Source organism: Enoplosus armatus, chromosome 11 (assembly GCF_043641665.1).
Source record: "Enoplosus armatus isolate fEnoArm2 chromosome 11, fEnoArm2.hap1, whole genome shotgun sequence".
Lineage (NCBI taxonomy): Eukaryota > Metazoa > Chordata > Actinopteri > Centrarchiformes > Enoplosidae > Enoplosus > Enoplosus armatus.
In genome coordinates this window covers 7851750-7876393 of record NC_092190.1, presented here as the reverse complement: position 1 = coordinate 7876393, position 24644 = coordinate 7851750, and the positions used below count along the sequence as shown (strand labels likewise).

At 42.6% G+C, this 24644-nt stretch overlaps 1 protein-coding gene across 1 annotated transcript in view; it reads left to right on the top strand.

Annotated features, from left to right (window-relative positions):
• Positions 1–22170, top strand: part of clybl (citrate lyase beta like) — a 54171-nt gene extending 32001 nt beyond the window's left edge. Inside the window, exons 3-8 of the mRNA XM_070915221.1 lie at positions 9315–9503; positions 14305–14406; positions 15878–15971; positions 16490–16657; positions 20105–20229; positions 21487–22170. Coding sequence (XP_070771322.1) covers positions 9315–9503; positions 14305–14406; positions 15878–15971; positions 16490–16657; positions 20105–20229; positions 21487–21582 — 774 coding nt within the window. The 3' untranslated portion in view covers positions 21583–22170. The remainder of the gene's footprint in view (positions 1–9314; positions 9504–14304; positions 14407–15877; positions 15972–16489; positions 16658–20104; positions 20230–21486) is intronic.
• The last annotated feature ends 2474 nt before the right edge of the window (positions 22171–24644 follow it).

Sequence of the window (24644 nt, the reverse complement as noted above, 5' to 3'; positions counted from 1 at the left end):
TAGCTGCTGCACCTGATTTAATCATTGTTGAGTGCATTTAACATCAACATAATATCTGAGTAAAGAAAATGTAAAGGCTTGTCTACACAGGAGGTGTTTCAGCCACGTTTACAGGTTGTCCTTCTCACACCAGTCTGACAGAACGGGTACACTTTTATTTTAATTTATACAGCTGTGTTATGGCTTTTAAAGTTTATTTTCTTAAATATGTCTTGTGTATTGGGATCGCAGCGCTGCCAAAATGTAAGTGACCTATGCAACAGCACTGCGCTTGAACGCATCCTGTGTAGACATTGATGGCGTACTGAAGCTGTTGCTGCTGCACTGCTAACGTGCTGCGCTGTCAACGTGCTGCTCACTGCCCTCCATGTGTAGACATGACGTAAAATCTGCGGGAACAGTTTTATTGGACACAGAGAGACTGTTGCCTGGTCAAAGCTGTGACCGAGTGCTTTGTCCTTCAGCTGTTTTGGTGGCTTGACCTCTGTCTTTGCTGTAGTGATGTAGAAGTGTACTCCAGGGTGTGTCTGTACACCGTGATATCACCTCATGCTAGCACAAGGTCATTCTTGTCATCCTTAAAAGAAATCTCTCAGCACTGGCCACTGGCCTTTGAAACCGTTTAAACTGTTTATTTGGACTGGTTGCACTGACATCTGGCTCATGTTACTTTTGAGTTTTGATTATTTCAAGTTGCTTTGGACAAAAGCATCTGCCAAGATTTAAGATCTTAAATGGCGGCACTCGGATGCACATGTTGTTGGACACCTTTACATCTGCTTGTTCTGTTCTGTTAGATTAAGATTAGATTATTAGATCTGCTCTGGGACCAGCTGAATCGTAAATAAATGAGAGATTTAGCTTTTGCGTTATGAGTGTGTTTGCACTGACAATTTCTACAGTGTATACCATAGCTGCGATTATATTCACCATGACAACCGCACAGTCGGCATTGTGTGTTTGCCAGGAGATGCCAGGCCTCAACAATGGTCTCGTAATGCATGTCTGTTTTTTTCCTGGGAAGCGATAATGGGAGCAGAGGCTGAGCTTACTAAATGCCATCCTGAACCAGTGTTTTGGTGACGGCAACAATGGGTTAGGTGAAATGCGAGGTTAGTTACCGGGTATGCATGGATAGGCCTTAGATGGGGCTACTGCCCACAACCACCCTCCTATTATGTGTTCATTAATGTATTCTTTTCATTATCTGTCACCTTCACCTTAAAACAGGGAGCGATATTCATGACAAAAAGGTACGCCATGAAGGTCAGTCCACCCCCTCCCCTTGAAAATTGAAATCCGGGAGTGCCCGCTTTAATTGCCTGCCGCTTTGACTCCAAAAATGTCTGCGCTCCATCTTGGCAGTAATGCTGGCTGCTTAAGAGGCAGGGAGATGAGAAAAGGAGTAAAGGGTAGGAGCCACCCAGAGCTTGCTAACTGTCACCACAGACCCAGAGGGGAGAGAAGGAGGAGGAGAGAGGGGAGGGAAGACAAGGCTGACTGCTCTAACACTCTTACACATATCATCATATCTGTATGATCAGTGGGGTGGAGGAAGAGGGAGGGCAGGTTGAAACCCCGGAGCGGAACTGACGGCTACACCTGTCCTCTCTCCTCCTCTCTCCCTCGCCGTCTTGTTCTTTCATTGTCCCTCTCTCTCGCTCATCTCCCCTCGCCAGGGTCCTCAGGGTTAAGATTGTTTATCTCTCTCTCTCATGTTCTCTCTCTGTCTCTTAGTGCCCTATGGCCCAGTATTCCTCTTGGTGTTTCTCTCTCTTCCTCTCTTTTCCCCACATGGGTCCCTCCATCCTCCCTGCCCCCCTGCCTCCCTGCCGTAGAGATTCTCTCCTAATCCCTGGAAGTTTGGAACTAATGAACTAACTGCTGAGCCGCCGCCACGGAGCTTGGTCCCAAACTATACTGTACTTCACACTCGATTTCCTCTCCAGATGGCATGGTGGCGCGGCCGACACAACAGGGAGCACCTCTCGCACACCAGCACGCGCCTGCAAATGCACACGAATACACAAGACATGCAGAACACAAACATGCACACACAGGCGAGTGTGCACACATACGGACAGACATTCACACACACAATGCATCCACATGCACGCAAACACATACACAGATTGCTACAGTTGGCAGTCCACTGTACATCAGTCAAGCATGACAGAAGACCGGTGTCCTGCTTTCACTATCAGTACATCATAGAAGCAGGACCACTTGTTAGTGTTTAAAATGAGTTACTTCACCATTTGTTCACCTGAAGGTATACAAACCATCAAAAATAACTTCTGTAGATACTGATCAACCCCCTCAGTAGCTTTTATTGCGCCCATGTGGAAGCCAGAAACCCGTCACCCCTGGATTTTTACAGTTTTATGAGAACATGGATGTGATTACAACCACCAAACATGCTTGATTCGCCATGTTTAATTGATGCAATTTGTGGAAAGTTACTTTGTTCGATGGTTTAACAAAATTACAGGAATTAGATTTTAGAGGAGAGATTAGAGATTGCAGATGTCATTTTTACCGTTCTTTTCAATTAATATTCAATTTTATTACTTATCCGGTTGTATAACTTAACAATAAATACTGTATACTGCATGACAGAACCTATAATAATCTTCCATGTCGTACATAAGACCATAGAACAGACATGCATATAATGCAATCCTATATAGGCTGAGCAATTAGTTGAGAGGTAAATCAACACCTCCCTGTCACAGTCTCATGTCTCTCACATTTATTGTAGGTCTATTGTATTGTAAGATACAGGTGTCATGTACCCCCCATTAATTGTATATGTGGTAGTTAAATCAGAAAGTAAACCTTATGTCATGGGAACGTGCACACTGATAAAAATGCCTCTTTTCTTTTTGGTGTCATTCTCCTTTCCCCGGTAACATGACTAGGCACTGGTCCGGAGACAACCTTTTGTGGTCGCAGTAAGAGCAGCTGAGGGAAGAATAGACGGCACATTGTAGAGTGGATGACATATTACGGTCTATTACCTTTTTATCTAGTTGTAGCGCTGTCAATATATGAGCTATGGTCTATGCATGAACTGTGTCTGACACCAGAGATTTTCAACTTAACATAAATTATGCAGCCAACTGTCAACTGATACATGACCTCAGTTCAATGCTCACTGTGTTGTTCCAGAGGACACTGAAAGATCTGCTCTCCATTTAAGTGGATTCAAATGACTAAACTCTTGACAGAAAGAGCTCCTGGGAAATAATGCTAGCCAGTTGAATTATGAATACTGAACATTTAGTGTGTCAGTACGTGCGTGTATTTACATCCGTGTATATTTACATGTTCTTGTGCGTGTGTTTGTATACTTGTGCGCTCAACACCTCCGAGGACCCAGGAGGTGAGAGAGAAACTCCCAGTCAAGGCTGCCAAGACTCACAAACGGGATGTGAGCCGCTCAGCCAGAAAATAGACCCTGTCCCTGCCAGATCAGAAAGACGTTCAATTGCAAACCTTACTGTTTGTCAGTGTATGTGTGTGTGTGTGTGTTAAGTGTCATGTGTCAGGTATCGATTGGAGTCCTTGGGAGGGTATGATAGACGAACGAGAGGTCAGGGTGCATAGGAGAGTGATGACAGCGCTGTGATTAGCATTGGTTGCTTAGGAGTGGAGAGGGCTTGTCTGCTGTTGGAGCACATAGAAAGTGGAGGGATTTAAAAGAGTGAAAGTTTTTTCTCATAATGAGATATCTTGGATATCAATATTAGTCCTCAATTACATTTGAACTTTCTCAGGTCTTTTGAAACACACTTGTGCAGCAGCTCCAGATACCGTGGGTTAAGGGCGAGGATTGAGACCGAGCGAGGGATCGGAAAATGCTGAGACATAGAGAACAGAGAGGCCCTCTCTGCCTCTCTCATTATCCTGTTACACTCTTGTGTTTTCACTGGCAGAGCCACAGCCCGCACTGCTCCGTGCTACGTGGGCTGTGCAACGCAACACTTGGAGAGTAACTCCGGTAGGAGGAGTGATGATGGAGAAGGCTGCGAGGAGAGGAAAACATGAAAGAATGGAAGGAGGAGGAATGGAGCAGATGTTGGTGCACGAATGGGGGGGAAAATAAGCTATGCTATGTCCCTCTTATTTTGCGAGAAATTTTCTGTACAAATCAGACCCCATCTAGCCATTTGAAACCATTTTCAAATTATCTTTTAGTATTCCTGCTAAAAATATATATAAAGTAAGATACACGCAAGGTTAATACATTAGTCCAAGTAAGAACTGTAAATATATAAAGTGTAAAAATGGGAATTAAATAAGTTAAATAACCCTTGTCTAGGAACTTTATTTTTTTTTTTTACCAGAAGGAAGCACCACATTTACTATTGACTGGAAACCGTGTGTGCAGGCCTCCAGTCAAAGCTTTGCACAGTGCAGTTCTCCAATGTGCTGTCATTTTCCATTTGTTGTCATCATGCAATTAGTTGCACTTTTCACATGTGGTCTCAAGACACATGTTTGCAGTTCGCTTGTTGTGTTTTCACACCTTCTTCACCTTGTTAGCGCCCTGGTCACATGAACTGATTATGACACCAAGTTGAGAAGAAATCCATCCTCACAGGGATCTGCCAAGACTTCTTTTTCTCTCCACATTGTGCAGCTTCAGTTTCATTTGCACTGCCTCAAGATAGCAGATTCCTAGGTTGCAACAGACTGTTTTCTTGAGGTCATGAAAACAATTTTGCACAGTTCAAATAGTAATTTGTGCTTCATTAACAATTTCACATTTTAATTGATTTGAATTTGTGCATTTTTGTAGAATTCTCTCCTTTTGTGAATTTAGTGTTCTTAAACAGGCTTTTGCTCCTTTATGACGCAGCAGGCACCTTCATATGGTAGGGCCAGGCAATATTATTTTTAATTGACTGTCTGTGGAATCATATTGCAGTGATATGATTTATTATGTTGCATATTGTTTAAAAGGTAATCTTTGCTTTTGTTTTAGTGCCAGTTTTGATGCTTTCATAATTTTATATATATGCTAAATTTAACCATGGGTGATCTGTAGCATACCTGTACATATGCAGCTTTAAAATAAATGAGGAGGAAAAGATTATATGATAATCTTTATTGACCCAATTCAGCAAGGTTGTGTTGACTCATAATAGCAGAGAGCACCTGCCTACGTGAAAGCCTAGAATACATTGAAGCCTACATATTGCTTTCTTGCTTGTTATTTATTTCCCAATCCATCGTTTCTTTCACCCCGATGCGCATACTCGGTCCGCTTCTGCCTAGATGTAGGAAGACTTGATAGGATCATGATGATTTGAAGATGCCCTCCAGCTCATACAGGCTTTACAGCTCAGTAATAAAGCCAAATCTAAGTCATACTTTACATACTTTAATAATAATTACGGTCTTAACATCAAAGAAAGCTAATAGAGAGACGGGAAGTTAAGCATAATTAGTCTTGTGTTAGTTGTTGAGAGTAGTCAGGACAATCTGTAAATTGGGCCGCTGTACTGGGAGTTGCAAATGAGACATAAATTGTTAGGAAACAAACTGTGATGCATATCATTAATGAACAAAATTCAGTAGATAATTTTAATTATGTGGAGAATAGATAATATATGTTGTAAAGATACTGAATAATGAGCCTTACCGTCTTCATTTTTCCTACAAAATGGATGCATAGCCTTGGGAATTCATTCCTCCAAAACATTGCAGTGCAGCTTGTAATGAACTGTAACCAAAGAGCTGTATTGAGATCTTTTCATGGCTAATTAAAGTGAATAAATAGTGTGTAATAACTAGCTGTTTTTCCACCCCAGGCTGTCAGTTTTGACCAACAATGACAAGCAGGTTTCATGATTTCCAAATTCATCCTCCTTCTCTATCCTGCTAGTTACATCTTGTTGTCTGCCCTGACAGGATAACGGATAACACAGTGCGCCTCCAACTGACGGAGTGAAAGCCTGAATCTCCTTCTGCTACATCTCAGTTATCAGCGTAGCCTGAATTAGTCAGTCATCTCACTCCAGCTTTCTGGAGTGCAGCGTGTCACTTGTCAAAACCCATCCTGACTTGAAACCTGCTCACACACACAATACACACAAACTGACAAAGACAGACGAACAAGTGCGTACACAGTCACACTTCAGGCAGGCAGCCTTCACCTGCGATCGTCTACAGTTCATTTTAAATGGCATTGTGAGTTGCACAGCAGGATGCAAAATGCCAGCTCTCAAAGTGGAGAAAAAAAAGGAAAAACACTCATTGTGACTCATGATTTCCCACTCACACAAAACCATATATGTACTCTTTCAGAATAAAAACACAGCACTCCACTGTTTGAAGGGTGTGATGTACATACAAGTTGTTTTTGAGAATACAGACACAGCCATGTTTTGAGAATGTTGTTAATGTTGTAAAGGATCTTAATTTATGCCATTTGTCTTTTGTGTGTTGTGATGTCTCTCAGGCTATTGATGCTGTACCCACAATTGCTATTTTACTAGAATCTACCTACCTACCCCTTCATATGCCTTTTCTTAATACACATTTCATGTCATGCTTTATTTGTCCTCGTTTCTATCCAGTATATACAGTAACTAGAGATCTAATTCAAATTGGATAAACGGTGTGAGTCTACACCAGAGACTGTCCAGAGGCGATGATCGACTTTGCGTGTTTCAGGCTGCGTGACGGCAGAGCTGGACATCCATGATCTGATGCGGGAGAGGAAGGTGGCCCCGCTGTGGACTGTACACACATCGGTTTGGACGCTCCAGTCTGATGTGGTGTCTACAAGGCAGTAGCCATGCTGTGTCATGTATACACAGCACTCTGTAGGATCCTGAGCGTCAAGGCTCAGGCTGTGTGTTAAGGAGCTGACCTCGCTCTCTGGAAGGTCAGCCTCTCTGCACTTGAAAAGCTTCTTGTGCGCATCTATGCGTTCGACGGCCCTGCCTGCCTGGCTGACCGCTCGCCCGCCTGCCTGCCTGTGTGTCAGCTTCTAATGATGAGGATGATGGAGGGAATCAAAGAGGAGATGGAGCTGACGTTGGGGCGAGCTCTCCATGGGACACCAGGTGATTGGGGAGGGAGCTTTGAAGCAACTTGTTGGATGGCTGTCCATTAATGTAAAATATCTCCTTTTCAAAGGGCTTTATTCAAGCTCGGAGTAGCGGAGCCCATAGGGGTCAAGGTGTCTGGCAGAATAATCTCTCTCGCTTTAGAGAGAAAGAGGGATAAAAGAAAGGATAGTGCACAGTGACCTGGCCGTCTCCTTAGCCATTCCTGGCGTCATGGTTTCAGAAATACCATCGCAAAAGGAGAGAAGTACAGGAGACAATCCTTGCAATGAGTGGCCTCTAGTTACATTAAAAGAATTTTATACACGCTAGTATATCAGGCTGGGGTTGGAGTGGGAGACTTGGCCCTCTCAAGTCTATTTGATCTGTGAATGTTATAAACCATGCTTTTTGATCATTTCTGGATAGCTATTTATTTAGTTTGGTCAGGGATCAATTTGACTCCTGGCATTTGAGGCAGCCAGCGGTTCTCACAGATCAATTTTCTCCAGTCACCATGAACTGGGGAGGGACAGATAGAATTTTATCCACCAAGTAGCAGGTTTATGAATAGTGAATTATGGGTGCGTAAATCGCTCCATCCGTTTTAAGTTACTGCGATACAGTTATGGGTCTATCTTGGCTTATGAGAGCGACAGTAATAGAGAGTAACAGAGAGGTTGCAGCAAAACTTGAGTAAGAGTCAAAGATCACAGTGCACTCATCATATGGTGTGACAATCCCTCTTGTCTCATTCAATGAGGCAAAGGGGAGACATAGATGACACACAGCAGTCCAGCCCGCTCATGACCCCTATTAAATCCGAGCAAATCTTTGATATGTACTTTGATACCATATTTTATTGATACTGGAGGGGTGTTCGTAATATCAAGTACAGTTCTGCATTCCAGGAGATCAGAGCGAGGGCTGTTTTGTCTCAGAAGCTGTCCCGTGACCCTTGAGGGGTCCCCATAAGCTCTCATACAACTGAACCTAGGTTGACTCTAGTCCACTTCAGTTTTTACAAGAGATTGTGATGTATGGGCTCTCCATGTTGTATCTGTCTACAGTTTCTCTACACACCCACATTATTTCAGTAATCTGTCCACTAATGATCAGCCTGTTGGATATACCACTCAGATGTTTTTTTTTGCAGTAAATCCAAAGCATGTACATCATCAAGGATGAAGTTTCATCGCATGGCATGATGCCACATTCGCCACCATCCATCCGTGCCATATTTTAATTACCCACATTTCATGTCATGAATAAGCATATCCAAAACCCAGTATCAATTTGAGAGTATTTTTCTTTTGAGAGATTTCTTTTGTAGGATAAGTGGAAACTGGGGTAAAAAAAAAAAAAGAAAATCCCAATCTGAGCATCTCCACGACACCCACACACACAAGTACTCAAAGGCTCCAGCCTCTGATCTGGCCTGACAACTCCTAAGCTACCGTTTCCTCATGCTGCTTAACTCACACCACATTTCTCCCAGAGAGCCTCTCTCCCCTCACTCACCGGACTTCTCTCCCCATTCCATCTCTCGTTCTCTCCATTCCTGTAGCCCAGCATCTGGTTTGAATATAGCGGCGTGTGCTACTGTGTTACTGATAGAAGTTGGGACTGCAGGCTTCTCTTTGATTTTTCCGTCCTCCTCATCGCTCTTCCTGCTCAGCTTGTACAATGCCTGCATTGAGAGAATAAAGTTGAGTGTGCAGCCTCTCTTTTGTTGATTTGTGGCGTACTGTATATACACAAACTGTAGTCCAGGGAGACTGCAGATGTGCCGTTTATTATTTTTTTGTTGTGTTAATGTTTCATCTTGATATTATGTATTCCAGACTGAGTAAATGGGACTGATGGTATGCTTTGTCAATTGCCCACTTTGATGACACATTATTACATATTTGTGTCTGTAATGCAATGTCTATTTTCATGATCATGCTTAATGGTCAATAAAATTTATGTAGTGATCATTTCCTTGAAGGAAATTGGACTTTTATTGCATTCTTCAACAATTTATCCAGTACTGTTTTGGTGAATGGAACTGATTTGCATCCAGTTCCACCTTTTTATTAAGTTTTTTTTCCCCACTGTTTAGCACTTTTGTAGTATATTCTTGGGTAGTCATCTCTCACTGTAACTATGCTTGTTTTTCTGAATTAATTAATGATTCCCAAGTGCAGTCTGACCAAATATATCACATGAAATAATCATGATTTCTGTCTGTTTTATGCTCCTGTGCTGCAGACAGAGGCCAGGGAGACCATTCCCAGGATGTTAGCGGAACTGGACCTGGGCCGGACGGAGAAGTGTGTGAGGGTGAACTCGGTGTCCAGTGGCTTAGCTGAGGCTGACCTGGAGGTCATCCTGCAGGCGGAGGTTCTCCCTCCTGCCATCATGTTGCCAAAAGTGGAGGACACGCAGGAGGTGCAGTGGGTAAGTTACAAATATTGCCCCGCTTGTATTCCACCCCCCAAAAAAACTAAACAAAACGCAAACTTGCAATACATGCAAAAACTAAACAAGACTAAAAATACCCATGGCATTTCTCTCTTTCACCTCTGGGTGTCTTTTTAAAAAACACACTGGTGCTGTTCCACAAAGTCATGTAAGTAAGTAAGAGGAAACCGCGGGAATCTTCAAAGCAATCATAACAAACTTTTCCATTTCCCAGTAAAAGTGGGAATCAATCCCTGTGGCAGGGCTCAGGGACAGACAGGAGTGTTTTTCTTGGCTGCTGCTCAAGAAACGGATGACATTTCTTCGCATTAGCTTCAGAAGCCCGATAGCTTTCTGTAACAACACAACGGTGCCTTCTACCACTGCTGAACTTACTGGAGACTGCCTTGAACAGTGTGATGTTGTGGCTAAGAATTAATTTAATCAAACTTAAAGCTCTCGGCCAGATAGGTATAATGAATAAAACTATGCAGTTAACTTTACGTTCCCTTAGTCATGCACTCCTTTGAAAAATTTTTATATTGAAAATGTATTTCAACTGTCAAAGTCGATAGGCCATCTTCCCAGTTACTGTATGTATGAGAAAGCTCACCAACTGATATCTAGAAGTACAAAGTCAAAAGCAAGTGAGATAGAGAATCTAGTTGCCTTTGAATTGGTACTTTAAGGTCTCCTGGCACCTCTCTCACTAAAAGTCCTCACAGATGTATCACAGACTGGATTTGATGCCAGATATTACAAGCTTTTGCCCTCCTACAGTGGTTATTGATAATTACACACATGAAATAACTGTTAAACAAATATGTTTGAAATGATTTGTCTGCTAATTCCCTGTTCCCATTTTTTGTTCTAATCAATTACTGTATGCAATTTGTCCATACTAACTGGGCTGGTGCCCTAGTTAAGAGGTGTTTGTCTGGGCCTGGCCATCCCTCTGGCTTTCTATAAAGGGGCGCTGTACGGATGTCAGGTCCCGAAAGGTCAGGAGACAGTGACATCATTAATGTAGGTCTTTCTGATCAGCTCCATATGGTTCACTTACCAGGAGCAACCAGGTTACTGTCTGCCTACTTCACTGTGTCTGAATACAGTTCAAAGGTGCTTTTATTGATGTTCAGCTCAGAAATACTTTTTGCCAAAACCTGTCACAGCTTGAGCTGTGTTTGCTTTTCTTTTTCTCTCTCTTTGCACACACTTTCACATGGACAAGCAGTTTACCTAAGTGTTTTTTTAAGTAGCTAATTTACGTTTTTAGATAAAGCTTTCGTTATTGTGCCAAGCTACAAACGTTCCAGTGTTTGGTGATTAAGAGAGGTAATGAGTAGTGAAAGGAGGGTGTCTAGTCTAGCTTTTCCCTCAGTGTTACACCACACACACACACACACACACACACACACACACACACACACACACACACACACACACACACCCACACTAACACACTAACACACACACACACACACATATATGTACTCATACATGGTTGTGGGGCAGGAGCAGGAAGTTTTTAACTAGTGGTTTTAATTGGAACACATCTATTTCCTGCTGCCCTTTCTTTCTTCCAGGCATAATTGCTGACAGGTGTTCACTTATTCTCTCCCTTAGCTCAGCCGTTTCTCCCTCCCTACTTTTCCTCACTCAAAATAAAAGTCACTTTTTTTGTTATTATTGTTATTATTATTATTATTTATGCTGAAAACCACAGCACTTTGAGAGCTCTAAAATGCGGATAATTGCCTGCTTATGTATTTTCTTTTCTTCTTTATACTAAAGCTTTGTTGCAAAACCACTGAGTGCACTGTAACTCTGTTTGCACTTTTGATTTACAGTGTGTTTGTCTGGGTGTTTCTGCATAAGCAGGTGCATGTGTGCTTCTGAAACAGAGTCAAGTTTGTAGCTCTGGATGGGACTTTGATGCATTCATGTATGCTAATCTAATCTCATCTTTGTGCCTTCAATTTTTTCTGTGTCTCCTTCACACATGCTTTTCTGTGTTACTGTGTTCTAAGCATGTGTCTGATTTTCTCCACTCTTGTAAGGCAGCGCTGTAAATCCCTCACTTGTTTATTTTTCTCCCTTTTTATTGATATTAGCACAGGAACCTCCAGACTGATTTGTCGCTAAAAGATGGACTTGCTTGTTTCCCTTTGTGTAGAAACCTTTAGCTCTGCCTTTCTCCTCTCCCGCAGCCCTTGTGTGACTGACAGGCCTTATTGGGCTATAACAGGCGTAACTCCCTCCTTTGTCTGAGGACAATTCTCACACAGATTCGGAGCCGTGTGCATTCTTTGCCCACCACACTATTTGGTGTGCACTGGGACCGAAAGAATCGCACCCTGTCCCGCTCCTCCTCCTCTACTCCTCCTCCTGTCCCCTCCCCTCATTCCCTTTCTCCGCTTCCCCTCTGTGAAATGAACACTTCAGCAGGCCGGAAACATTTAATCTGGCCCCCTTTTGAAGAAAATTAATTGAAACTTGTCCCACTATAGCCTCCTTTCTCTAGCTCCATCTCTCCCTCCTTCTCTTTTCATGATTGGGTGGCAAAATTGTCAGAGGGCTTGTTTGTAGCGTGGCTTTGAATGGCAAGAAGAGGTGTTATTTCTTCTTTTTTGTTTTCTTTTATTTTTCCCCAATTCAGTAGTGAATAACATCTTAAAGGATCCTAGTTTTGAGAGCCATTGACGGCTAATGGTTGCTGTACGCGCCAGAGGAACAATGAACAAGCACTATAGTGCGTCTTATGCTGTGTAAATCAGGCCCTCCAAACTGCATAATAGCTGAAGAGAAGAATACAGCAGAAGGACAGAAACATGTAATCAGAGAGGCTAGGAGGCTCTCTCTATCCAGTGGTGCCGCATTGAGCTGTCATTTGTTTTCCTCCGGCAGAATCCAAACAGCCTGCATGGCTCGCCGCAGCCTTGTTAGGGTTTGCGTGGCACAGTGTCCTGGTGGTAATCTCTGTGTGTAATATCAGCTAGGTGTCCCCACAACGGGCCATATCTATCTAGTTTCCTCTGTCACAGAAATAGGTTTATCTACACCCTCTTTTCACACTCCCTCTCGGACCCCCCCACCCCTTCCTGTGTTTGCGAAGGAGGGGGGATATTATGCTAAGCCCCCAGCGTTAGTTTTTATGTTGCCATAGCAGCCTTGCTCCCACAGGGTTGTGACCTCAGATGATTACAGTACAAAGCCTATTGGGTCTTGAAAACCTCTTTGAAGATGAAAAGTCTTTGATGGTTTGTATTTATGCAAATCTCTCAGATATGATTTATCCAACTGAGATTGAATGGAGAGATGATTAAAATTGCCCCTATTTTTGAAATCCTTCAATGGAGGCCCACTCTTTCAGTTTTGAGAACAAGAGTGGTGAGTGTGAGCACATGGGTTATTTTGCTCTTCATTTAGAAAAATAGCAGTGCTGTACCTGAGGTTATTTATATCTGTCTTTTTCCTGGTGTGTCAAAGAGGGAGCGAGGAAGGGGGGACATGGAGTTAGACATTTCTACTCTGAGCTTTTGCGCCCTCTCCTTTTCTTTTTTTTTGACTGGCTTTGAAAGGAAATATCTGACGGAGGGGGCTTTTGTGTGTTTCCAGATGATAGATTTTGGAATTTGGGCTACCCCACTGGCAGTCCAGGGCTAGCTGTGAACTGGTCTGTTGGAAAAAATTGAAATGCTTTGGTCTTCAAAGAATTAAACTTGGTTTTAAAGCCCTACTTAGGTGAGCTTGCATATTAGCAGGAGTCGTGCAGAATAAAGGCCTCAGCAAAGTGTCACATCACTCTCTGATTGTTGCTCCAGTCTCCCTGTTCCCTGCCATGGAGGGGGGGGGGGGGGGACGCAAAACAGAATAATGTAGGAGTAAAACACACTCAAAGACATCCCAAATCTTGTTTCTTCTCCCCTTTTCGGTATTTTGTTTCTTCTTTGGTTGGCCATGTGTATGCATGTGCTCGTGCGTGCATGTGCGCATTTACATGCGTGCACACTCTCAGGGGAGCAAGTGCTGTAGTTGTGCAGAGTCTATGAAAGAAGGTAGAGCAGAAGACTTCAGACGAAGGGGGAACCCTGGTGATAATGTAAAATATTTCATTTCACCCGCTTTTGTTGCTGCTCTCCTGTGCTCGCTCTCTCTGTTATTTGAACCCTCATAGATGTGTTTCTGAATAAGGACTGAAATGGGAACAGTGCAGGTAATAAAGGTGTCAAGATTTGTATCAAAAGTGAGTTTTTGCACGTTAAGATTTCTTTTTTCTCTCTCTGTCTTACCCCATAGTGGATTTTGAAAGATGTGTCATATCATTTATGTATTTTTACTCCTGAACATTTTTTTTCTTCCAGTTTTAAATTCACTCTGACACAATAGCTCAGTATCTCAGTATGGGTTTCCTGTTTTTCTCATTCATATAACGTATAATGCATTGATAAGTCCACTGAGAGTGGCAGCTACACTTTACCACACCTTCTACAGAAGAGCAGGAACTTGAACAGAAATACAGTCCACCAAAACATAATGTTTCCTTGAAGATCTGTGAATATTATAAACAATATCACAAATGGATTCAAGCTGATCATAAGTCTGAAAAGTATTTTTGTAACAGCAGAGAGTATATGTGCTCCAACAAAACACACACATCTAATGAATGTGATGACTATGATTGTACAAAGTAGTGAGAACAAATTAATTTGTCTGTTTGGAGCTTTATTGTTTTCTATTTACAGAAACAGTGGGTGTAGTTAATGAGTGGTGCATGAGATTGTCCCTGTGTGTTTAGTTTGTTGACAGGTTTCAGCACAACTTGAAAGGACGGGCGCTGACAGAACCCGTGCGCCTGGTCACCTTTGTGGAAACCGCTGTGGGCCTGCTCAATTTTAAGGTAAATTACAAACAAACCCCCGAAAAAACTGCATGCGTAAGACATTTAGCTGTTAGTCCAGTGTTCACTTTAGATTAAAGCCTGCGTCAGTGAGCGGAGCACTCCACGTGTCCAAAATGAAAAGGATTCAAAGCTCCTGGACAGTCTCTCAAAATGAGCCTCTTTTTCTTTTTTGTTTCCTTTCTCTGTGTCTGTCTGCCTGCGTCTCTCTCTCTATCCCTCTCCAGACATGCTGACATTTTTTAATTAGAATTGTTTTAATATCATCGTAGCAGAAAAGTTCTTAATGATATTTTGGCAAGCTTCAAAGCAGCTCCTGTTGTAGTACAGCACGACCTTCAGCTACATGGGGAAAAGGGCATGGTTTTGGCCATTTGGGGAGAAACAATCTGTCCTTCCTTCTTTTGATTTGTCTTTTAGTTCTCCACTCTAATTCTGCGACTGTGTTTGTGGTTGTTAGTGTGTGTGTGTGTGTGTGTGTGTGTGTGTGTGTGTGTGTGTGTGTGTGTGTGTGTGTGTGTGTGTGTGTGTGTGTGTGTGTGTGTGTGTGTGTGTGTGTGTGTGTGTCTTGATGGCAGGGGGTGCCTCTGTGTGCTTTCTTGAGAACACCCTGTATCTTTGCCCAGATTGAACCCCAGGTTACAAGCACGAAAAGAAAAATCGCTGTGGCACAGCTAGTGGTGAAATTAATTTGGAGGCCAACAAAAGCAGGAGACGCGTCCTTATTGTTTCACGTTCATCCCCACAGACAATCACATTCCAGATTTTTTTTTTAGTTTTTATTATTGCACTTACCTTGTTCGATAATGAATGTGGCTTGTTATTGTTTTACATTTTTCAGTAAAAGTACCAATATATGATTTTTTTTTTCATTTAACATAAATAAACTAACTGATGTTGTCTTAATACAAAGTAGCCATACAAGAACTTATATAACCTCAATAAGATACAGTCTTTTAATGAGCAAAAATAACATTTAAATCAGGAAATACGTAGAATAAGAAAACCTGTATAAATTTGACCAAGTATTCAATGCCAGCTTTCAGTACTGGACAGGTTTAAAATTTGACTGCTTGGTACTCAAAAAGTATTGAGGTTTGAAACCCAACACTACTTAGGTAAGTGTCTCGGGCCGTCCAAGAGTGAAGAGACCTCTCTGGTGCTCCTGGCTGTGTTGGTTTGCTTTCATGTATGTACAGTATGTGTGTCTGCAGGTGGCATATTTATGGAAAGAAAATGTAATACAAGTTTTTCACAGATATGTGTTCATTTGCATATTTGTTAGAGAGAATGTAGTTTGATGACAGCTGTTTAGGATGCTCTTTGTCTGCAAAGGTGACTCTAAGGAAACTACTGTCGGAACATTGGAGTGTAATTAGATTTACTCAGTAGCATTTGTGTCCAACATTTCTCCCCCTCTTTCCGTATGTGTCATTTCAGCTTATATTACACTCATATATATTCTCTCCAGGCGGTGTGTGAGGAAGTCCGTCGACTTGCTCCCAAGGCTGGTCTCCACCATGATGGCGTGGTGTTTGGCTCTGATGACTTCTGTGCCAGCATAGGTAACTATTACACCTTCTGCTTAACTTTCACACTCCTTGTTGGCCACAAATGTGCTATTCTTTTTCTGGATTTGTGGCAGAGAGAGAACATCTGGTTGTATTGCATTGTAAAATCCAAAAGTTTAACTGCCGCTCTGTAATAGCATGTCTGACAGGTCACTTCCCTTCTCCCTATTTTCAATACATGATTAAAGGACTGCAGGAAAAGTGTTTTTTTTTTGAGATTTGCGGATGTGGGATTTGTGAAGTGAGGACACATTTCCTCTACCAAGTTCATTATTTTCTATATCAGAACACTTCAGAGCGTATGATTACATGTAGCGTATGGCCACTTACTACAAGTACATTAAAATTACACATCACACAGCTCCACTAGACCATGCTTTATTAACCAAACTCTCCTCAAATCTCTCCTTTTCTCCTCCCACCTCCACCTCTTATCCACCTGCCTCTTTCTGAGATCTTAAGTGGCATGTGACCTACATGATGTGTCTGTACCCCCATATTCTGTTCTCTAGGTGCCACACGGACTGAAGATGCCAGGGAACTCCTTTACGCAAGGCAGAAGGTGGTCGTGACCACCAAAGCATTTGGGCTGCAGGCTATCGACCTGGTCTACATCGACTACAAAGATGTGGAGGGGCTGCGGCGACAGGCCAGAGAGGGAGCTCTCATGGGCTTCACAGGTAAAGTTCCTGCTATCTGAATCTCAGATCTGCCCCTGTCCCATTAACTAAGGTCACCTCAAGTGATGTGACCTCAACATGTCTGTCCACCCCTGATACCTCTGATTTCTGCAGTTGCTTCACATCGTTCACAGTGGTTGCTCTTTTATTTTGTAACTCATATATTCTTCACTCCTCCCTGCGGCACTATAACGGGCTTCCCTCAACTTCCTGTTACAAGCAGCATACATCCAACGTTTCAGTTTTCACTCCTCCGCCCCTCTGTTACTCTGTCTTGCCCTTCCTGCGTTCCAAGTGAGAGTAGGATGCATGAGTTGGTTGATAATTGTTTTTTAAAATGTAGTTGGAAGGATGCAGAACAGCTCCTGGCTTTTCATTTGACACTGATGTGCTTGTGTTGTTCATTGTGGTGAAAGTCTCACCTCAAAATGACCATCGTGTCTGTGATTTTAGAACTGGCTGCTTGTCTTTGTCTTTTTTTAGCTGCTGAAGTGAATTGTGAACAATGCTGCCCTCCTTAAATGCTTTTCTGACATTTTTCTGACAGCGTGAATTTTTTTTGTGTGTGTGTGCGCACTCGTGTTTAAATGTGCATGTATGTGCAAGTATGATTAAAGGGTGTTATTAGCAAAGAGTGGTAGCGTCTACTTTACCACCGCTCTGTGTGTGTCTGTAGCCAGGCAACGCTTTCAGAATGTGTGTGTCTGTGTGTGTCTGTGTGTGTCTGTGTGTGTGTGTGTCCCGCAGACTGCGTGTAACAGACCACAGAAGGCAGGACAGCCTGTTCCAAAGTGGATATTCCAGTCAGTCTTCTATTGCCTCAGCAAATATATTTAGTCTGGTATTTTCATCCCTTGAAGACTATTATTTCAAAATCTGACATATTTCCCACTGTATGATTGATCATTGAGTCTCATAATATAATGTTTTATTACCTAGATTTTTTTTTCTGCGAATGTGAGATCACTGAATAGCACAGAACAACGTCAGCGTCACCTTTCACACTGGAAAGAAATTGAGGGGAAAAAAAGGCACTTGACACAATGCAAAATTGTGAATCCCTGAGCACACTCTGCATGTTGCACTGGCCTAGACGCACGTTACCTGCACTTCCCATCATCAAATCACCTTGTAGGAGTGCTTCTTGCTGTCTCATACAGCAACTTATTTTCCAGATGACCCCATTTGCCACCTATGTTACTGACCAATTACTGACATTTGTCTTTTTGCAGTTCTACAATGAAGCATTTACACACTGCAATGTGATGTGTTGCATATTATGTTTAGCACAAGGTCCCTCAAATGTATGCATGTATTACAAATATAATAATCTGTTTTAATTGTTCTCGCTTGTTTGAATCAGAATGATTTTCAGCTCATCTTTTTTTAGCAAATAGAAGTTTATAAAAGAGAACTTAAGGTGTTGTTTATATGGTTGTTTATATGAGGTAAAAAATATAAAAGCTAATGAACCCGCTGGTTGATGAAATAAATTGTTAGATTTGATATGGAACAGCACCATTCAAAGCGCTGGATTAGTGGCTTACAAGCCATGGGCACTCTGTATAATCTTAGTTAGTGGCTATTACTGGCCCGAGTGTGCTTAAGCAATAATACGGTGCAGCCAAAAGCCTCTACCTGTGCAGTAATTGACCTTGGCACTACCTAAGCCGCATACAGCACCCATTAGCACTGAGCACAGAACACACTGGTGAAACACAAACACCCGGTGCTTCTTACTGGTAACCACGACAGTGTGAAGGCAAAATTCTGCAAAACCTTGACAAGTATCAAGTCAGTTGGGGAGGAAGGTCATTAATTTGGGGGATTTCATTGTGCAGCATTTTTACTTCATAAGCGCTTTGTTTTATTGCTGTAAACTACGTGTTGCTGCTAATACTTGATGATCCTTATATAAATGTTTGCCTCCCAGCAATAGAAGACGGTTCCACAAAATCCTCTGCTTTCAGGGACCACATTTCACTTCCATCCCCAGGACCCTGCCCATCATTCGCCTGAGAGCACTTTGCTAAATAGCAATCCTCCAATGGGATGCCAGCACCACATGGCAGGCCGGGATTGGCTGGAGGGCATGAATGATGCATTTTAGGGGAACCAATGGGTTGTAACTGAGGGCACCTGAGTCACCCTGTCTGTTTCTTCGCTCTGTCATTCTCCTGTTGTCCTACGCAGACATGCGTACACACACACACACACGCACACAAAGATACACCCTCTTTGAGTATATTTAAGCCTGCCACTTTCAGTGTGGAAACATGCTCAGTAGTAAAACAGGTGGCAGAGGAGGGAATACAGTCTTTTTGCCTCACTCCTCATCGAGTGCAACATATACCACACACACACAAACGCACACCACTCATGCACTTGCAATGACTCACAAACGTGCCAAATGTCATATTTCATAGTACGCACACTTCCCTCAAAGGTGTCCATTAATCATAAGTCGCAGTTGAATGAATTAAGTTCTCTCATCAGTAATTGTATTGCCTTCAACTACAGTGTGTTGATTGTGTAACTGCTGTGTGTGTTTTTCTGAGGTTAACTGGGGTGAGCGGAGCTGGATGAAGGGAGTGGGTTCTCTCCTCCCCTTCCCTCTCCCGTCCTCGCCTCTCCCTCTCTCTCCTCTTTTTTTGCCTCTCTCTCCTGGGCAAAATTTTTTACTTGTGCAGGCCGCCCGCTCGGCCACCTTGAAGGATTTGTTGTCGGCGACAGAGCTAAGCCCTAAAGTGTCGAGTTCCTGCTGGCTGCCGCTGAGCCGTCGTTCTCACCAGACGTTTCATAACCTTAACTTATCACTACAAGTTTGATCTGCAAATGTACACGGGATTATGTCTGTGGCGGGGGGGCGGGGGGGCGGGATTGTGTCAGACAGAGCTTTCACTCCATGTTTGGCTTGTGTTTCAGTTGGATATAAGAGACGTCTGTCTCATAATGAAGTCTAACTAAGCGTTCAGCAAAGTTTGTGTTTGACAGCAGGGCTGCAAAAAGAGAGGATACACTTGATTTCCTTCATGATGCACAGCATCCTCTGGTCCTGCACCGGCCATCTGACTCATCTCAGTGCCGTAGGACATACTGACACATAAACACACACGCGGTTTAGTCTTCTGTATTTCCTGTTTCACCTGTCTCTCTCTCTCACAGGAGAAGTGCCAGCTGCAATCCCTCCAAATTCTCAGGCTTTTTATTTTTTCCGTCCAGTTCTGTACAGCTTTTTGCAGTTTTCATAAAAAGACATGTTTTTGTTGTTATAATCAGGGAGGGTAATTGGCACAAACTGTGTTATTGATAGCTCTGTGCCAACAAGTAAAAGCTGTTTTTTTTTTTTAGCACAAATGGCTCTTGTATTTTAATTTTATTTGAAGCCACATCCAGCCTGCTGTTATCATTAGCATATTGTGTGGGTGTGGGTGTGTTTCTGTGCAGGTAAGCAGGTTATCCACCCAGGGCAGATCCAGGTTGTGCAGGAAGAGTTCTCCCCCAGTCAAGAGAGGGTTCAGTGGGCCAAAGAGCTCATTGCTGCTTTTGACCAACACCAAAAGGAGGGAAAGGTAAGGTTAACATCCTCTGCCAAAAGTAAAATCACATTATTTTAAAGCTTAAAAAATCACGTCAGTGTTTTGGTCTAAAATTAAACCATTTGGTCTAAATGGTTTTAATATTTGCCTAGAAATCAATTTTACATGCAAATGCAAAATGGACAGATAACTAAAAAAATGGCACACTGCCCATGATGCTCATTATAGTTTGTCAGCATTTGTCCTGGTTGTTCACTGGATGTTTCCAGTAATTTCACTCATTCTACAACCTTATTTACTCATTTTAAATCTTAGACAGAACGATGAATTGTTCCCAAATCAGTTGAAAGATGCACTCACTTCACAAAACAACAAAACAAATGTATAAATTATTTCACAAATTAAGAGACCTGTGTAAACCAGAGGATTTCTTTTATACAAAACTTTCTGAAATGCATGCTCTCTGCTCTGAGACACGGGCTGATCCTTTGTGTACCCTCTCACACACCTCTGTAGTCCCAGAGAATACATACTGTACACCCCTGGGTGACTCTCAGAGACAACATAGGGGGCGAGGGGGGGTTGGGGCCAATTAAGTGTACAATATTATTGTTCCTAATTTAGTGCATGGTTGGATCCTGTGTGTTGAGCTCTGTGGGCTATCTGCTGAGGTAATACACAATCTGCCCACACCTCTCTCCCTGCCAGGGCTGCTCCTACTAAGCATCGCCCGAGGGATTCATATCCTACCCATCTCTCTGCCGTGTGTGTGTGTGTGGTGTGTGTGGTGTGTGTGGTGTGTGTGGTGTGTGTGTGGTGTGTGTGGTGTGTGTGGTGTGTGTGGTGTGTGTGTGGTGTGTGTGGTGTGTGTGGTGTGTGTGGTGTGTGTGGTGTGTGTGTGTGCAGGGTCAGTCCCTTTGTCTTACAACACGACAGGTGCTTGTTTTTCATAATTCTCACCTTCAGCTATTGACTGCATTTTCTGACTGGAGGTTTCTTGGAGATCTTTTTGAAGTAGTAGTATAATTCACAGCATTTCTTTCAGTAACATTTTCTTCCATAACACCCTCTTTGCTTTAGTACAGATTAAAATAAAAACATGTTTATGCTACATCCCCATGCACACAAAATATATATTATGATGGCTCTTATGAAGTGGCATGTTGTGTTTTTCGTACATGCTGCTATAAACATCATCCTTCATCTGAGAACGTCTGAAGTGCATTTACTGTGTGCGTCCTGTCTAATGCTTCTTTTTTCTGCTCTCGCCTCTGTTGTCGACCTGTTCAGGGTGCGTTCACCTTCCGGGGCAGCATGATTGACATGCCCTCGGTGAAGCAGGCACAGAACATCCTAACGCTCTCCGTCGTGGTGCCAGAGAAATAACACGACTGGTGAAAAGAAACGTGAGGAACCACACGACTAAACCCTGACAGGAGAGGTCAAAGGAAACTGGAGATGTTGCAGGTTTCATGACAAAAATAGCTCCTCAAAAGCTTACAAACTAAGTTCCCTGACGGAAGTGGATAGTGTGAATTTTTTTTTTTTTTAATTGTTGAAATGTTTTACTTCTGCTGCGGAGGTCCAGTTTATGTTTTAAAAAAAGACCTTTTGAACGATATAAAATCTGCACATAGCGAGTAGCAGCAGCAGCAGCAGATATCTGCGTCTTGAAACCGAGTGTCGAGGATTATTGCCCTGTGTGGGCACTTTCTTGGCACACTCTGCAGTGTGTGTGTGCGCCATCACGTCATTCTCCAGTGTGTGCCCATGCCTCCCATCTCTCCTAGGTCATGATGAATGCTCTCCCATCTCCACGGTCCAGGCAGCTGGGCAAAAGGGTAAACAAACACAACAAGCCACTGTTGTGGATCTATTCATTAGGCCCCAGTCTTCCAGTCAGGCCTCAGCCCCCTGCCCAGGGCCTGACTCACAAACATCAAAGTCTTGCTCACTTAAAAAAACACAGATGGAAGTGCGTAAACTCACGATTTAGCTTTTTTGTGTCAGCCTCCTTAGTAAAGACATGCAGCTCGCTCTGTGGCAGCTGTGAGCCTGTGGTCTTGATGGAGAAGGCGTGTGGCGTCAGACACACCATGACCTGTACCAAAAATAAACACTGCATACATGCGCATGCTGCGGCTGTATTCTTTAACTGATCTCTCATTTAACACCAAGAGTTTAACTTTGATTTTCAGCTATTGTTTCTAGATTAACTTCACCTGTTTATTTTATTTTTTATTTTTTTATCATCATCCTCAAAAACAATTCAACTTATCCACAGTTTTAAAGGATCACTTTGCTTAAAAATGAACTCCCAAACAAGTTCAGTGAAGTCATTTGTTGTGTTGTCACAAATAAAAGTACAATGGGGCTCTGTGGAGCGCTTGTGCACGTCTGACTTCCAGAGACAGTGAAGTGGGTGTGATGTTAGAGTGAGACAGATTAGTGGCCATGTTGCTCCAGCAGACCAGGACCGAGGCTTTGTCTCTCTGACTGTGGATGGGAGGATAATTGGGGGGGTGTTGAATGGTTAATAGTGCCATTGGTGACCATGGTAATGAAAGGCACCATACCTCCCCAACCCCACCTCATCCACTCATCTCTCTCTCTCTCTCTCTCTCTCTCTCTCTCTCTCTCTCTCTCTCTCTTCAGTACTGTATGAGCTATTGTGTCTGGGGCAGGACTGTGGTCTGTGCCAGGCCAGACAAAAAGATTGAAACCACTCCTGCGCCCAGCCAAAGACCCAAACAGTAAGCTGTCTCTTTGGCATTTGGCCACATATTTCTCGCACCCCTGGCTCACTTTTTCTGTCGTGAATTCACATTCAGCTTGTCTGTTTGTTTTCACCCAATCTACTATTATACCCTGAGGTTGGTGGACAAAACTGCTATTATGTATGACTTTGATTAAATAAACCAGGTCGAGTCACTTTGTGAGGTTCTCCAGATCTTTAAAATAGATGTTGGACAAGCCATATCTTCAACTCGGTCGACTTAAACGGTATAATATTTCAAATGTTTCTTCTTGTCAGTTACAGAATTTGTAGACTGAGTAGCCTGTACTGATTGCTTAAATCATAATGTATCTTGTTTTTGTGTTATGTCATTAAGCAGGTTTTGCGGATTTTGATCAAACTGTGAAACACTTTTTAAACTTGCAAGTTGCAGAATGAATAAGTTGTGGTGCTGTCTCTTTTTAATTGTTGAAATGGTTAAATACAAATAAAGAGCTGTTTCTTAACAGTTTGACAGTTTCTCCCTCTGGTTTTATTTAATGTTTGATAACAAATGTCTCCATCAATATATGTTAAAATGAAAAGTTGCCAGAATGGGTGTTTTCTTCAGATTAATTCATCTTTAATAAAACAACTTTGGCAGTCCCTATTGAGTGAGAGCAGTGTCCTTCATAGGCACTTGGCTGTGAATATCCTGCACTCAGAGTTCAACAGAGGCTCACCAGGTGACATTAGTGGTGAAGGAGGGCCAGTCTGACGGGACATCTTGGCTTTTCCAAGCTGCTCTGTGCCAACAGGTGTCCCCACAGACAGGAAGGAAGACCTCTAAGCAGAGGAAGCAGCACAGGGCATCATGCAGGGACAAAGCAAAAATAAAAAAAAAAGGGCAACTCTTCTGAGGACGATCAGGAAATGATTTGGCCAGTTTATATTTTAACAAAACACAACATCCCCTGAGTGTTTTATGTGCCACATATATTATCATTTTTTCGTTGCATCCAATAAGCCCTCTCTTGTGTGGTACTTCCACAAACACCCACACTTTCTCACCCTCCCCTCTCTGATGAAAGGTGACACAAACGACTCTACTTTGGTCTTCATGGAGCTCCTCTTGCTCTGCGATCACTGCAGTCCCAGAACATTTGGGGAAATGAAAATGAAATGTGAAAAAGCAAAAGATCTCAGTGACATCTCTGTTGATTAGAGGAATGCATCCTTGTCTGCCTCCACTGTGTAATTCTACATGACATTTCTATTATGTGTGGAACTGATATAATCTTCTCCGTCCGCTCGGCAGTTTTATTTAAATACATCTCTCCGGTATTCCCTGAGAGAGTAAATTACAATTAACACGATTATAACCTCACAAAATTGTGACGGGAATCAATTAGGCTGCGAGCAGTATTTCATAGCCCGGTAATGTGGTGGTCGAGATTGCTTTCATAAATTATGAGGGACAGCGCAGGCGGAGAAAATGCATGTATGCAAAACACTGTCAGAGGAAAATTAAAACGAAATGTTTTACATATTTTTCCATTAATCTAAATGGGACCCGTGTGGCAAAGATGGTTTTATTCTAATTCCCCGCCCGGGGATGCCCAAATAATGACTTGATGTTTTAATAGACTTCTAATGACAATATATGACAAAGTAATTGCAGCAAAAGATTATTCTAAAGCAATAAAATACCTCGTTATTGTAGCTGCAGCAC